The sequence below is a fragment of the Quercus suber genome, unplaced genomic scaffold, assembly GCF_002906115.3.
Source record: "Quercus suber isolate HL8 unplaced genomic scaffold, Cork oak 2.0 scaffold_882, whole genome shotgun sequence".
Taxonomy (NCBI): Eukaryota; Viridiplantae; Streptophyta; class Magnoliopsida; order Fagales; family Fagaceae; genus Quercus; species Quercus suber.
The window spans coordinates 66016-83855 of record NW_027070309.1 but is presented as its reverse complement, the minus strand read 5'-3'; the positions used below and the strand labels follow the sequence as shown (position 1 = coordinate 83855).

Sequence of the window (17840 nt, the reverse complement as noted above, 5' to 3'; positions counted from 1 at the left end):
CTTGATTAAGGCCTTGCAAGGTGTTTTCTCTATATATTTACATGCACTAATATTGGTACTTTTAATATTTCCCCATATACCATTATTTAAATAATTGGCCCAACGGTACTTTCATTGTTTTCTAAACTAATTAACATGAAATTAGTTTAACTTTGCAGATGACTCCAAGTTTTTCAGGAAAGGTGCTAAAAAATTACGACATACCAATTGGTAAATTTTAGGAAATTGGCATTCAGGACGAGGGTTGCCCACCAGGAATGGTACCTATTATGAAGATTAAATCTAATCAACAAAGAAATACAAATTCTTTCTCAAAATCTCATTCAAAAAACTTTCGCCAATTAGATGCCATTTATCCGTATTACCAAGTATGTTTCTTGTTTATATGCACTTTCTTTTTATTACTATAGGTAATACATATTATTTTTGTGGAATTATTTCGTGCTCAAATTCTTTTTTCTTTTCCTTAATAATGGCTTCATGGATTTTGTGGCACTTCTATGTTCTGTCATCTCTCAAAAAGATGAGTTTGAAACGTCCTTTCAAGCTTAGTGAGACAATTATTTTAAGTGTGGACTTAATCTAGATCTCTTAAGTGTTAATGTCGTTAATTTCAATACCAAACTTTTCTCAAACCTAACCTTAATCATTTTCATATTATCTTTATATATTAAGAGGATTCAAAAAGTTAGTAATGGCTTCGAAAATGTCAAAAATATCCCTAATTTAATTAGATAATCTTTATTTCTTAAAAATAAAAAATAGAGTTGAAATTGTAATTTAACAAAATTCAAAAGAAAAAAATTACTGAAGAAACTATTTTCCCAAAAATTAGCATACACTCTCTATTTAAATATATCTCACACATTCTCTCCAAAAAATATATCTCACACATTTGATATATTTTTTTCTAAAAATTAACACACACTAAACCCAACGGTTTACTCATTTTCAAAATCATAAATTTTAATTTTTTTAAAAAATTTTAATGTGTAACCTCACTAACAATGGACAAATTCAAATTGAAAAATTATATTAAATTCAAAAATAAATAAATAAATAAAGCAAGCCCCATCGCACGTCCATAGCGCGTGTGACGAGGCTAATATATATAATTAACCACTTATCCAATAACTGTCTATATTGACGTATATAAACCAGTTTAAAGGCTAAACTTAGAGGTTCACTATCACGGCATTATTTGCTTCTTGTATTATTCACAACATTTGAGTTTTAGTTAAAAGAACATTTGAGTTTGTGAATACAATAATTAAGGAAATTTTATGATAAAACTCAGTACCATACATTAAATTTTGCACAACATATATCATTTACTAAAGTTATAAAGAATATTAGATATCCTCTCTCACGACTTTTATAAAGTTTTTCTGCCAACGGCTCTCTAGAAACCCTGACGGATAGTAGAATTCAGTGCCTACTTTCGGGTGAGGCTGCCGATTTTCTCTTCTTCTTTTGCTGTAGTATTACCGAGTGGACTTTGGGATGGAGCTTCTAACAGAATTGTGGGAGGGCTTCTCACTATCTAAGGCAGAAGGGAGTACATACCAAGTTCAAGAGAACGAGACGGAAGGGCGGTACATGCTTGCGGCAAGATTCTTCACAGGGAGAGTGTTGAGTATGGAGGCCATAGCCTGAACGTTTAAGCTTCTCTAGCACACCAAGAAAGGGTTTAAGGCAAGGGACATGGGAATCATAGGGTGTTATTTGTGTTTGCAAAGTGGTCGGATGTGCAGAAAGTACTGATGGGAGGAGGGTAGAGAGGAGCTCAGACGTGAAGAACCTAGTTTTCGATAGGACAAACTTTTGGATACAACTTCATGACTTCCCTAGTAGCAGCCTAAATGTGAGAGTGGCCAGGGATGTAGTTTCGATTGCGGGGGTAGTTGTGGGGACGGATGCTGGTAGTGATGAGTGTGAAGAAATCTATTTAACGAGGTAAGGGTGGGTATTGACATCACAAAACCTCTTTGCAGAGGTAGGAAGATTGTGCTGCGGAGTGGTGAGGTTAATTGGGTTAGTTTCAAGTATGAGCAACTGCCTAGTGTTTGTTATTGGTGTGGTCGTCTCACCCACCATGACAAGGATTGTCTCGATGGTTTGAGAAGGAAGGGGGCGGCGAAAACAACAGACCAATAGTTTGGTTCATGGCTGCGAGCAAACACCCCAAATTTGACGAAAAAAATATGTGGTTAGGGTGACTGGGTACAAGGAGGAGATTAAGGAAGATGCTGCGACTTGTCAAAGCCCAGAAAGGGATGATGTGGATGAGGGTTACAAGCAGGTGCCATCAGGTTCTGGGGTTGAATCCAAGGATGTCTGTGGCAAATAGTGGGGTTGGGGATGAGCGGTTTGATTCAATGGAGGGGGGCAATGAGCTGATTACTGTGGACCAACCCGACTAGGTGATGGTAAGTCACAGGAACGGGAAGGTGATGGACTTGAACCGAGGGACGTGTGCTTTCCTAAGGGCAGGATTGGTGAGCCAACATAGGTGTTCTTAGACCAAGAGTTTCAGACACAATTGGTGGACATCGACAAAGAACTGACAAAGTTCGATGGCAAGGACAAGGAGGGGGAGGAAAATGCTGCTGAGAGGCCATGTACAATGAATTCCAGGGTATGGAGTCAACAATCTACCTAAAGAATCTGTTTGCCCAAACTGATCTGAAGAGGCAGCCCCACTTGAATAAGAAATCCACTCGAGTTGTCAGAAAAATAAGTGGTGCAAAAGGGTCACCGGAGATGAGGGAGCAAGTGCTTACAAAACGTGCTAGATAGGGCTTTGAGGAGGATTCCAATGATGCAAATAGGTGCTTGAAGAAAAGGGTGCCAACAATGATAGGTTCAACAGTGGCGGCTAATGATCAGCCTTGCCAACAGTAATGAAACTCTTAGCATGGAACTATAAAGGGTTTGGGAATCATCGTGGAGTTTAAGAGCTAGCTGATATTGTGCAAGCACAAGATCCCATGAATTTTTTTTTGTTAGAAACATGGTCAAATATATAGCATATAAGATGGATTAGAGACAAAATTGGTTTTGATGGTTCACTGTACCAACTACTAGGTGGGGTGGTGGATTGGCTCTCCTTTGGAGAGCTAGTGCGAATGCTTGGGTGGATAGTTTTTCGATCTACCATACTGATTCTATTATACTGATTCTATTATTAATGATGGCTCGAAGAGTGCGTGGAGACTAACTAGGTTTTATAGGGAACCAGATACAAGTAAACGGGATGATGGATGGAATATGTTACGTATGTTGAGCTCAAAACCAAATCTACCTTGGTGTTGCTTTGGAGACTTTATTAAGTTACTTGAGGTGAAGGATAAAAAGGGTGGGGTACCTAGGGCACATAATTTGATGCAAAGCTTTCGTGATGTCTCAGACCAATACGGTTTTGTGGACTTAGGATTCACAAGGCCGAATTACACATGGTATGGGAGACGATGGGAGGAGTTGATATGGGAAAGATTGGATAGGGGAATAGCAAACTATGAGTGGTTAGCTAGATTCCCCTCTGGTAGGGTGAAGCATTTGAACTGTTTTACCTCAGATCACCAACCAATTCTTTTGTCTCTTGCTGCTAATGGTGAATAACAATAATGAAGACAGAAGCCATTTTGGTTCGAAGCTATGTGGACTACGGATCTAGCTTGTAGATAGGTTATTTCTAGGGATTGGGATTGTACTACTGAGGTACACCTATGTTTAAAGCAACTAGGAAACTACAGAGATGCAAGAAACGTTTAAAAGCCTGGAATCAAGATCATTTTGGCAATGTGCAGGGAAACATAAAGCAAGTAAAAGATAGGTTGTGGAGAGCAAACGAGTTTTCAGCCAGGTCAGGGGATTCTAGAGAGGTGTCTAAGCTAAAATCTGAGTTAAATGCGTTGTATGATAAGGAAGAACAGATGTGGAAATAGAGGTCTCAGATTAAGTAATTGAAACATGGTGATTAGAATACAAAATTTTTCCATGGATTAGCTACTCAAAGATAGAGAAGGAATTTTATTAAGGGACTATGGGATGAGAATGGAGTATCACAGGAGGATAAGGAGGTGGTTTTAACCTTGTTGAATAATTTTTACACATTTGTTTTCCTCTTCAGACCCACAAGAATTTGAGCGTGTGCTAGATTGTGTTCAGGTCATGGTTAGTGATGAAATAAGGGATGCTCTAGCTCAACCATATACCAGTGAAGAGGTGGGAGCAGCAATCATAGAGATGGCCCCACTTAAAGCACCAGGCCCTAATGGTATGCTCCCTTTATTTTTTCAGTCTTATTGGTCTGATGTAGGTATGGATATTATTCAAGCTATGTTGTCCAGTTTAAATTCAAGCTCTATACTGAAATCTATAAATCATACCTTCATTACTTTGATTCCAAAAGTTCAAAACCCAGAAAGGGTGATAAAGTTTAGACCTATTAGCTAGCCTCTATAATGTGATCTATAAAATTGTTAGCAAGGTGATTGCTAATCACCTCAAACCTTGGCTCAATTCTATTATTTCAAAAACATAAAGTTCTTTTATTGCTAATAGATTAATTACTGATAATATCTTGATAGTTTTTGAGTCTTTGCATCATATGAAGACTAACTACACAAGCAAGAATGGTTTTATGGCATTGAAGCTAGATATGAGCAAAGCTTATGATAGAGTGGAGTGGGCTTTTCTTGAAAACAAAAATCCTTCTGAAGATGGGCTTTGAAGAGTCATGGGTGGCTTCGATAATGGAGTGCATTACCATAGTCATGTATTCTATCTTGGTGAATGGTGAACCGAAGGGCCTAATTACTCCTTCAAAGGGTTTATGATAAGGGGATCCTCTAACCCCTTATTTGTTTCTATTTTGTGTGAAAGGGTTAAATGATTTGCTTAGTAATGCAACCACGAGAGGAGAGATAAGTTGTTTTTCACTCTGTAGAAATGGGCCTAAACTAACTCATCTATTCTTCGCAAATGATTGTCTATTGTTTTGCAGATCTACCCTAGAGGAGTGCAACAAAATTCAAGAGTTGTTGGTTTATTATGAGACCACTTCAGGCAAAATGATAATGCGGCCACGAGAGGAGAGATAAGGGGGTTTTTCACTCTGTAGAAATGGGCCTAAACTTACTCATCTATTTTTCACAGATGATTGTCTATTGTTTTGCAGATCTACCCTAAAGGAGTGCAACAAAATTCAAGAGTTGTTAGTTTATTATGAGACCACTTCAGGCCAAATGATCAATAAGGAGAAAACAACACTCTTTTTTAGCAAAAACACGAGTGAGCAAACAAAGGAGGCGAACAAAGTGGCTCTAAATGTCTCGGCAATGTAGCATTATGAGAAATACTTGGGGTTACCATCTTTTATTGGGAGGAATAAGACAGCTTACTTTATTCAAATAAAAGAAAGGATTTGGTCAAGAATGCAAGGATGAAAGGAGAAGCTATTATCGCAGGCAAACAAAGAAGTTATGATTAAAGTGGTTGTCCAATCTATCCCAGCCTACTCGATGAGTGTTTTTAAGCTTCCGGTTGGTCTATGTAAGGATATTGAAGCTATGATTTGAAAGTTCTAATGGGGTAATAGAGACTCCAAGAAAATCCATTGGATTATTTGGAGTACGTTGTGTTCATCTAAATCCATTGAGGCATGGGATTCCGATATTTTCAAAAGTTTAATCATGCTTTGCTGGCTAAGCAGGTTTGGTGATTCAAAGCTCACAAGGACACTTTTTATATAGAGTTTTCAGTGCTAAGTATTTCCCAACTAGTAGTATTCTTGAAGCACAAATTCATCCTAAGTGTTCTTACGCATGGAGGAGTATATTGCAAGCTAGGGGAGTTATTGTGAAAGGGGCTATTTGAAGGGTTGGTGATGGTCAAAAAATTGATGTGTGGCAGCATCATTGGCTGCCTGATCCCACTCACAACAAAATTTGCTCTCCTAGAGCTAATTTGAGGGTAGAAAGGGTGTGTGACTTGTTCCACAGAAATAAGAGAACTTGGGACCCCGGTAAGCTTAAAAGTTGCTTTATGCCTTGGGAAGCCAAGATGGTTAGTCGGTTCTAGGTGAGTGAGGTTTGGTATGAGGATAGGTTGATCTCGCCCTACACAGTGGATGGAGAGTATAGTGTCCGAAGTGCATACCGTCTGTTGGCTACTGATGACACTCAAGGCATGCCGAGCTCTTCTTCTCAGAAGTTTTGGAAGAAGATTTGGAAGATCCAGGTCCCTAACAATGTGTGTCATTTTCTATGATGTGCTGTCAAGGATTCCTTCCCAATAAAGCAGAATTTGAAAGCATGATATGTACCTGTGGATAACACTTGTGACCGCTGTGATGAATTTTCAGAGACTGTCCTGCATTGCCTTTGGTTATGTGATAAGGCTCGATCTGTTTGGTGGTCTAATCCAAGTTTTTAGTTCTTGATCCAGAAACGATGTCGGTCTTTTTACTATCTTGTGGAGGTTTTATTCAATGAAGGTTCAAATTATCGGATAGCTCTATTTGCTACAATTGCCTGGGGATTAGCATAGACACAATCGTATGAGAGTTCATCAGCCCGCTTGGCAACTTCATGAAATTGGTGATCGAGCAAAAGAGTTAGTTTAGGAATTCCTCAAGCTCGTTGGCACCCTCCACCGTTAGGCTGCTACAAAGCCAATGTGGATGCTGCTCTATTTGAAGGCTTGGATTGTATGGGGATCAAAGTGGTGTTTCTGGATCATGAAAGTTGTATTATTGCTGCTTTGAGTCAGTGGATTTGCCTGCCCCAATCAATAGAAATGGCAAAGGCCTTGGTAGCGAGAAGGGTAGTGGTCTTTGCTAAGGAGCTTAGTCGGTCTAACGTGATCATTGAAGGAGACTGTCTTCAAGTTGCTTAAGCTTTGGCTGCCTCGGGTTGGTGTAATACATTATTTGGTCAGGTGATTAAGGAGACTAGACAGATTGGGGTGTCGTTGCAGTAATGCCAGTTTTTGCATGTTAGACGGGAAGGTAATAGGTTGGCTTATTCCTTAGCCAGGAGAGCAATTTCAATTACAAACATGGATGTATAAGTAGAAGAACTACCTAGTGATTTGGATAATGTATTCTAATCCAATTTTTTCTTAATTTCTTAATAATACTACACTTACCTTTTTATCCAAAAAAAAAAAACAGAGAGAGAGATAACCTCTCTCTCCCTCTCTCTCTCTATATATATAAATTTGATGATTATACATGCTTTCTAATACTGAGGATCATTAGTATTAGATATATTTGATAATTATATGTTTATTTTTGTTACTAGTATGCTACACTTTTCCCATCATTGGAAAAAGGAGTTTATCATGGAGCTCGAGCATTCATCTCTTTGGAAAATCCAGCAGTGAGTGCGGAACAATTCAGTTTGGCTCAAATTTGGGTTCAAAGTGGACCCAATGGACATGCTGCTCTTAATAGCATACAAGCTGGTTGGGGAGTAAATGACAAATTGTAGGTCTATATCTCTTTAATAATAACCATAATATTATAACTTTCCTTTTATGCTTCACGGAAGACATCAAGTCACGTCATGAGTGGTACTCATTTTTTGTTCATAAAAAAAAATAAATAAATAAATAAAAACCTTTCCTTTTATATGTCATAAATCATAATACACTTCAGTGATAATAATTTGATGATAAATAAACATATATGCGAGATGGGATTTCTTTCTTCTTCTTTTTTTTTCTTTTTTTGTGGGTGTGGCAAAATGAAATCATTGCCCAAATACATGTCATCAAATATTTTTAGAAGCTCCCTATTGGGTAATATTTCCCTCTTCCTCTTAATTCAAAAGAAAATCTCATAATTTTTAATGATTATTTAGGTGCACCCAGGAATATACAATGATACCCTTACGCGATTCACTGCATATTGGACAGTAAGAACCAACATCATTTTCTCTCGTACCTATACCCTATTATGGGTACTTTCTGAATATTCACTTCTATATATATTTACAGGCAGACAACTATCGGGATACCGGTTGTTTCAATATTCTGTGCTCAGGGTTTGTACAAGTGCATCCTAGTATTTTCCTTGGTGCTCCTTACAGCAATACTTCCATATATCAAGGACAACTATTCGTTACAGATATTATGATATCTCAGGTAATACCATTTTTTTTTTTTTTTTGATAAAATCTCAGGTAATACCTTGTCCATTAATTTGAGAAATCATACTATGATACATGACTATTTTCTCAAATAAATCCTCTATGGTATTATTTTTCCGATGAAATTATTTCTAATAGAAAATCAACAACATTATCAATGTATTTGACTTGACAAATAATGTATTTTTTTAAAAAAAAATCAAAATGAATCCGTCTGATATCATAGGACAAGGGTTAAGGAAAAAGAGATGACTAAGTCTCGTTATATAGCCCAAAACCTATAAGATGCTCAAAATCAACCACATTTATAGTAATTTACTAATTTCTCATAAATCATAAATATTATTTTACAAAATTATATTTTTAAAATTATTGCTTGATGTAAGTAAATTAGACAATAAAAGCGTCCATTCATTACCCATTCAATATCTTTTCACACTACAACCAAAATATATTTGTACTTTTGAATAGCAATTAGGGCGCTTAATGAAAATTTCTGTTAAAAATGAAAGTAGGATAAAGGAAAGATTCAAACCTTTTTTTTTTTTTTTTTTTTTTTGAGAAAGTGGAAAGATTCAAACCTTGATGAAATGGTTTTCATCTAATTTTATTTTTATTTTTATATATGATGGCATTAAGTAGTAAGTATACTCTATTTAGTCACAACCAAATAGAAGCCAAACTTGCTTACGCTATATATATGTTGCAAAAAAAAAAGAAGCTTCATTGGCTACTTCTATGGCTTTTCTTTCATTCTAATTTAAGTGATTTCCATTTTTAGCCATCGCTTTTTGCTATATACATATCGCTGAAGCTGTTATGCGTATTTAATTTTCTTTATTTGCTCCATCCTTCCTTTAATCTCTAAGACTCTAATGAGTCTAATCCACAAATCTTTAATTCTATTTAAGTAAATATCTATTTGAGGAGATAGAGAGAAAACTAATAAATCATTGTTTTTGCAAAATAGCATCCTCCAAATATGTGTAGCAGTCACCTTTTAGGACTTTTAATTTTATTACAAAAAATGCATATATTTTTTTGACTTCTACTCTCCTTGTAGCTGGTTTTGCATTCACTGATACAATATCATTTGAATTTCTAAAGAAAATGCTCAATCTTGGAACTTGGAATTTTAATTTCTAAGAAAGAGTTTGATGAGTTTCTGTACATAGGAAATAAGAGAAAGATTGAGAGAAAATTTTCTGAGACTTTATTATCTTGCTTGTTCAATAACTGAGAGTAATGGAAAGCTTATCTAGTATACAATTAAGCACATATGGCTCTGATCAATTACTCAAATGTCATCGCATCACTTGGTTAACATCTTCTACTCTTTGAACCAGACTCCCCTTCTCCTCTTTTCCAAAAAAAAAAAACTCATTCTTCCTCAAATAATAGAAAAACTCATATCCAAATTTTATTGTATTGTTGCCTTTAAAATTAGTATCTAACTTTAAAATGGTTAGTAGAGTACCTCTGTTAACTTTGTAACTGAGGGGTATCAAACTTAAGTAAAAGGTCATCCTAATTCCCTATAATTGAACCATAGATACACTTAACTTATTATTTTAAGAGATTTATAAAAAAAAAAAAANCTCTCCCTCTCTCTCTCTATATATATATATAAAGAGAGAGAAAGAGGATCAATGACATTGACCACATCATATGCAAAAGTGATCATTTGTGCAATTTACAAAAGCACTCACTAGATAGAAAAGAATTCAGACCCTTTTGTAATTGCTAGTGTTGTAAGTCTTGTCTTTCTACTCTTTCCTTCTCCATCTCCTATGTCTTTTGTCTATATTATCTCAAAAGAATAATTTAAAAAAAAAAAAAAAAAAAAAAAAAAAAAAAAAAAGAAGAAGAAGAAAAGAATGTTCATATCATATATTTAATTGATTTTTATGAGAAGTTGCGGTGTGTTTCAATTTTGGTCATTTTTGACCCATCATATTTTATTATGCTTCATATTAGTTTTGGTATCCATTTTTTTTTTTTAGTAATCAAATTGTTAAGCGTCACGTAAATGGCGTTAATTAAGCTATGTAACCTATATATAATGCCATGTGTTAGCAGGCTACAATAAAAAATAGATGGTTTGATTTATATGAAAATAGAATAAAACTTGAAGGGTAGAAGTGGAAATTTCAAAATGAAAAATATCAAAATGAAATTATGAAAATAACACCAAACTTTAGGATCCAAAAATGTACTAAGTCTATATATTTGATAATTACTTTTTTTTTTTTTTTGATAGGTGTAAATTTGATGATTATACATGCTTTCTAATACTGAGGATCATTAGTATTAGATATATTTGATAATTATATGTTTATTTTTGTTACTAGTATGCTACACTTTTCCCATCATTGGAAAAAGGAGTTTATCATGGAGCTCGAGCATTCATCTCTTTGGAAAATCCAGCAGTGAGTGCGGAACAATTCAGTTTGGCTCAAATTTGGGTTCAAAGTGGACCCAATGGACATGCTGCTCTTAATAGCATACAAGCTGGTTGGGGAGTAAATGACAAATTGTAGGTCTATATCTCTTTAATAATAACCATAATATTATAACTTTCCTTTTATGCTTCACGGAAGACATCAAGTCACGTCATGAGTGGTACTCATTTTTTGTTCATAAAAAAAAATAAATAAATAAATAAAAACCTTTCCTTTTATATGTCATAAATCATAATACACTTCAGTGATAATAATTTGATGATAAATAAACATATATGCGAGATGGGATTTCTTTCTTCTTCTTTTTTTTTCTTTTTTTGTGGGTGTGGCAAAATGAAATCATTGCCCAAATACATGTCATCAAATATTTTTAGAAGCTCCCTATTGGGTAATATTTCCCTCTTCCTCTTAATTCAAAAGAAAATCTCATAATTTTTAATGATTATTTAGGTGCACCCAGGAATATACAATGATACCCTTACGCGATTCACTGCATATTGGACAGTAAGAACCAACATCATTTTCTCTCGTACCTATACCCTATTATGGGTACTTTCTGAATATTCACTTCTATATATATTTACAGGCAGACAACTATCGGGATACCGGTTGTTTCAATATTCTGTGCTCAGGGTTTGTACAAGTGCATCCTAGTATTTTCCTTGGTGCTCCTTACAGCAATACTTCCATATATCAAGGACAACTATTCGTTACAGATATTATGATATCTCAGGTAATACCATTTTTTTTTTTTTTTTGATAAAATCTCAGGTAATACCTTGTCCATTAATTTGAGAAATCATACTATGATACATGACTATTTTCTCAAATAAATCCTCTATGGTATTATTTTTCCGATGAAATTATTTCTAATAGAAAATCAACAACATTATCAATGTATTTGACTTGACAAATAATGTATTTTTTTAAAAAAAAATCAAAATGAATCCGTCTGATATCATAGGACAAGGGTTAAGGAAAAAGAGATGACTAAGTCTCGTTATATAGCCCAAAACCTATAAGATGCTCAAAATCAACCACATTTATAGTAATTTACTAATTTCTCATAAATCATAAATATTATTTTACAAAATTATATTTTTAAAATTATTGCTTGATGTAAGTAAATTAGACAATAAAAGCGTCCATTCATTACCCATTCAATATCTTTTCACACTACAACCAAAATATATTTGTACTTTTGAATAGCAATTAGGGCGCTTAATGAAAATTTCTGTTAAAAATGAAAGTAGGATAAAGGAAAAAAAAAATATTATAAAACACGAAGACCTGTCATATTGTTTAGCACATTGTTGACATTCCCAAAAAAAAAAAAAAAAAACCAACAACAACAACAACAACAATGATTCCAATTAAAGAGACACAATATAAAGGTTAAATGTCTCAATTTTATTTTGTGAAACGTTTGTTGATAATTCCATTGGAATGCTCTTGTGAATTAGATTATTAAGGCTATGTTTGGTTTACTAGAAATTTGACGAAAACATAAATATATATATATGATCTGAAGCAAATCAGGATGACTTTTTCTTCTAAATTTTAAAGATAATGTCAAAGCAGTCAGAACTGTTGACGTTTGTTTTACTTGATATAGGATAAAACGAGTGGTCATTGGTGGTTAATAGTGCACAATCTTACGAAAATAGGATATTGGCCAAAGGAGATTCTCCCTCAGTTATCCAATGAAGGAAACTTTGTTCAATTTGGCAGCATGACACATACAACAGATTCGAGGAGTCCACCTATGGGGAATGGTCGCTTTCCAAACAATAATTTAGCAGAATCAAGTTCTTTTACACAAATGAAGACTATCAATTCAAGTTACATTGAAGATGATATTGACTTCTCTTTTCAAACTTATGTTAGCAGCAAAGCATGTTATAATGTGAACTTCTTGGGAGATCAGGGTCCAGATTACGTGCAAACCATGGTGTTTGGGGGACCTGGAGGGCTGTGTGGTATTTGACAAGGTTTTTTTTTTTTTTTTTTTTAATGAATAAGGGTTTTTAATAATGTAATAAATATGTATGCTTACCATTTGTAAACATTAGAATTTTCATGCTATTGAGATGGCAAAGATTTTAATTTTTGTTGGTTGTGTGTGTTGTTAATAATATGACTACAATGTGTGAGTTTCAATTAGCTCAATTGATAAAGTTTTTAACGTTTGAATAAGAAATTTAAGGTTCAATCCTCACCTACACCAAAAACTAACCGATGACTTGGTCTGATGATAAAGAATTATAAACAGAAGAATATGTCATAAGTTGAAACTCTCTAAAAAAATAAATAAATAAATAATACAAATGCAAGGCTATTGGTGTGATGATGTGTATATCGAATTTAAAACTAGGTTGAACATGGTTTAATTTACAAGCTTTTGTTGTACACAACAAGCAAATGAAGAGAAAGAGGCCAAATAGAAATTAAAATCCACAAAACAAGTTCCTCGTTTAAATGAGATACGGTCTAAGACTCATGACCAAAACCATGTCACCATTCGACACCAAGTTTTGAGGTCTATTACTCCCATCCATGGTGTTTTTGGTGACACGTGGTTTATAAGTGATGTGTGTATAAGTAAATCCCATTTAATATGAAGCCATTTCAATTTCATCAAGGAAACAAGATATTTCGGTATCATTTAATATAAAAATATCGTTTCGAAATTACCGCTAATTAAATAAATATAGCTAAAATCCATATACTCATTAATCAAAATCCATATAATTTGTTAATGATATTTAAAATTATAAATCTATATCTTATTTAATATGATAATATTTAGCTAAAATTTCAGGTCATTTATGATAACTAGTCACTAACCCGTGCAATGCACGAGAAAACTATTATGTACGTAGATGTTAACAATTATTTGTCCCATTAGGATTCTAGCCTCAGAAATTTCTATCCTTGATATGAAACATTAAATTATGTAATGAAAAATATAAATCAAACTTAAATTTAAATTAAAACTAAGATTCTAATCCTTAACACCCTCAATTATCCAATAAATATATGAAACAAATTTAAAGAACTACTTAATTAATATTTGAAATAAATTGAAAGGCAACTTTAAAGTATTATTTGTATTTTCTTCCTTTGTTACTTCATAATGGTCATGAATAACTCCTTTTGTTTTCCTTGATTATAAATGTTGGTGTGAGTTGTACGTTGCTTTCAACATCAACTTTTTGAAACTCTGTAAAATCACCATCTTGCTCACTTGATAAGTTGTTGTCACATTCATTTGAAGTACCACTAATGTAAGCCTGTCAATAGAATAGGTTGAGAAATCTACTACAACATATAGAAGTTAAATATCAAATTTGTAATTTTTCCATATTAAAAAAAAAAAAAAATACGTACTTTCGTTATTTTATCAAGCTGAATTACTTTGTCAACTTCTACAATAGAGTCAAAAACTTTCTTGACGATGTAGAATTCTCATCCATACTTGAGATTATAGTCATTAACTAAACAATTAAACCAAACATAAAACCAAGTTTGAGAGAAACAGAAAACTTAAATATGCAATCACATTCCAATTTCAAATTCTTTTTAGTATCATATTACCAATAATATGCAAGAAACAGTACAGAATAAATGAGAAGACTGGTAAATACTTGGCTTTTCTCGTCCTGCAATCGTATTAAGAGTCTTACATGGATAAGGATCCACAGTTCCAAATAAGCCAAATAACAAAATGCCAAATCCCTATCTGCAAAACAATAAAATCCAATTTTCAGCCAACATTCAAGAAATAGAATAGAACAAATTGAATAAACCAACTACAACCAGAAAAGAACTACAAAAGCGGATAAAAAAGTACAACAAAGCATTTAGAACATGAAAATCATCCAAGTCATAGTTAGGAATGGCCAAACACTACCTATCAATCACATAGGTAATACCTCCCTTCATAACAAATACAATTGAGGGTTGCTACTAAATGTGCGAGCTAAAGTAAAAAGTTCAGTCCAACACATAGAGGAGACTGTCCAACACGTAGAGGAGAGTCCTAGTAATCTAATCATTATTGATTCTGAATATGAAGGAAACAATATCAAAGGAATTCAAATTAAGATCATCCAAGGCAGTCCTGATATATATATTCAATATGTTTTATGTATTTGCTGAGAAATTTAAACAAACACATAGAGAACAAACACAAAGATAACCAAAACAAAACCCTCAAACCCACATTGCTCCACTTATAGAACTTGACATAAGAAACATAAAATTGGTTTTATCATAGGTGCTAAAAAGTACTTAATACATAAAGTTATTTAAAAACAATGCAGAAAGTTATTCAAAATAGTGCAGATTTTGTGAAATAGTGAAATGCAGTGCAAATTTTGGTTGATTTTGGTTGTAAAAAAGTGTAGATTTTAGATGTAATATAGTGCAAATTTTATGTATAAGAATAGTGCAAAAAAATAACGTTTTGAAGAAGAAATCTTTTTAACAAATTGGATCCATAGACCAAATTTTACACACAGAGAACAAACACAAAGATAACCTAGACAAAAAAAAATCCTAAAGCCACTATTAGTAAAATCACATACCAACCAATACAAACTACAAATTAAATCATAGGAAAAAATCACATTGCTCCTTTTATAGAACTTGACATAAAAAAAAAATCCTAAAGCCAAAGTCCATTAGTAAAATCACATACCAAACAATACAAATTTTCAGCTATGAATTGCGATTGTAATAAATAATCTCTAAAAAAACATTATTTATAATATAATATAGGGTTTTGTATTTGCTAATATACTTGAAAAATTAAAAAATTATGTATTAGCCAACATACTTGAAATACAATGGGCTGGATCCATGTGTAGTTGAAAATAGTGGTTGTGATGTGATTCTGATCTGTGTTTTTGTTTTCTATGGGGAAAACAATGGTCAGATTTGGGGACCTTTTATATAGATAGCAATGCATCAACTACACACTAAAAAAAGAAAAAAAAAATTACATAGCCAACTTTTCATATTTACATTACTAATTAAATTCATGAACATGGTCAATGTTTCGGTATCTTATTTCACTAAACAATCAATGAGTAAAATAAGAAACATAGAAATATGATACACACCAACATTGATGTAATAGACTAAAAAAATAGAACTAACATAGTGTTGGCAATGCAAGAATATACTGAAGGTTCATTTCACTTATAAATGGCCTCGTTGAATGGTCAACAAGATAAAAGAGATATGAAGGAGAAAGCACACAATTAAAGCTACTAAAAAAGAAAATGAGCATTTTAAACTTATTAGTTACCAGTACTGCCCAAAAACAATGTAGAGTATGAAAAATCAGCAGATCCAAAGAGAATATATATTGGAAACTTAATTGGATTAGGAATCTCTCCACTTATGACTATCAACCTTAGCGTCAAAACTTCTCTCTTCTTGTATCCATCTGGGTTGGAAGAAACAAAATGAGAAAGAAACATAAATCTTGCATACTTTCATGGGTGGAGGACCCTAAAATCATCATTAACATAAATCACAAATTACAATGAGAAAGAAACATTGTTAAATCTACATTGAAAATTTAAACACAGCCAAAATTCAAACATTTTTTGAGGGCTAAGTTATTACTTTTCATAATTATAGTCTTCAAATGCTTTGGCTAGGCAATTTGATCAAAATATTGATTTGAACTTAAAGCATCTCTTGAAATAGCCACCACTACAGAATGATGTTATAAATTATGGAGAAACAAAGACTATTTTTTTCAATCAATAATAGAGAATTAAAATGTGATTCAATCTCTTTCTTTTGCCCACAAACTACAAATACTAACCTTAAAAACAAATAAATGCATACCAAATAAAATCAATCTAAACCATCATATTCAGTTGAGTACAAAATCAAGGAAGACAATAAGCAAGCAAATTTATATTTGAGAATTAAAAAAGAATCTACTAAATTGAATTGATTATAGATTATAACTTAGCTTTCTTAGTCCATTAGTTATTCACTGATAAACACAATCCAAAACAAACTTGGACTATGCTTAAGGTCAAAAACTATCTTTATAAGTGAGGCATTTCGTCGAACACTTTAAGGGTGATGGGGTTGGCCTCTTTTCTCTTCTCATGCAATGAAGAACTATCAGAACTACTAGTTTCCAAACTTTCCATTGTTTATTAAACAAATTAGACAATCCAAAATTAAAAGAAGAGAGATAGAGATAGACCTGGTGATGCCAACAGTGATAACCGAAATGGCAACTACACCTCTGCTAGGATTCACTTGGCGGTGGGACTGAGTAATTGGCATCATCATCATTGCCTGCAACTAAAACTCAAAAAATGAGATTTAGAGAAAATCGCAGAGAGAGAATTTCATGAAAAGCAGATCAATCAAATAGGAAAGAGAATGACAGAGGGGGAATCATTTATCCTAATTGGCTCTGTGGCTGAATCCGTCTAGCACATTGGCTGCCTTAGGTATAGGGTTCACATTGTGGAGGAATATTGGAGATACAGATTGATAATTAAATTTGGTTTCCAAGGGAGGCGAGAAGAGAAAGTTAGGGAAGTATCGATAGTTGGGGGGAGAAATAGAGAAGAGAGAGGAGAAGCATTTGGCGTTTGGGATTGATTTTCAGAGTTGGGTTTTGGCAAAGGAGAAGGGTAGAGAAATAGAGAAGAGAGAGGAGAATGAGAATGGTATTTAGGATTGATTTTCAGAGTTGGGTTTTTGGGACTTCACAATTTTACACGTTTTATTTTAATATATATATATATATATATATTAAATTGAATTTAAATTTTATTATATTTTTATACTTTCTAAAAGAATTTTGGCATAATATTTTTTGGCAAAATTACCGTATTGGTCTCTAAAGTTTACCTCCTAAGCGCTTTTAGCTCCTAAAGTTTCAACTGAGCGGCATTAATCCTTTAAGTTTCAAAACTAAACACAATCATAATAAATGTTCAATGGTAGAATATTTAGTTAAATATATAACCAAAATTATAATAAATATTGTTTGGGAATAGCTTATTTAATTAAAATTGAAAATTTTTTGCTAAAAGTACTGTAGATAAAGGTAAAAGTTAACTGAAAAAGTAGAGTGTGACCTATAAATAGTATCATAAAAAGTGCAGTGACAACCATGAATAATAGCAAAAATAAGCTAAACGGTAAAATAAGTTGGCTTTTTAGGCCAATGCCA

General features: G+C 33.3%; 1 protein-coding gene across 14 annotated transcripts; it reads right to left on the bottom strand.

Annotated features, from left to right (window-relative positions):
• Window positions 1-13578: 13578 nt before the first annotated feature.
• LOC112033304 (uncharacterized) lies at window positions 13579-17374 on the bottom strand. Of its 14 annotated transcripts, none has more exons than XR_010626833.1 (5): window positions 16857-17374; window positions 15933-16073; window positions 14216-14360; window positions 14009-14115; window positions 13579-13911 (listed from the first exon to the last, which is right to left on the bottom strand). XR_010626833.1 is itself a non-coding variant. In XM_024066092.2 (5 exons), exons 2-5 carry the CDS (start codon window positions 16946-16948, stop codon window positions 13788-13790), a joined length of 306 nt encoding a protein of 101 aa, XP_023921860.2. In that variant the 5' UTR covers window positions 16949-16957; window positions 17044-17374; the 3' UTR covers window positions 13579-13787. The 14 variants fall into 14 exon arrangements, 3 of the variants coding, with proteins under 3 accessions (XP_023921860.2, XP_023921865.2, XP_065624116.1); XR_002885197.2 differs by having other exon boundaries at window positions 14266-14360; XR_010626834.1 differs by having other exon boundaries at window positions 14305-14360.
• Window positions 17375-17840: the final 466 nt, after the last annotated feature.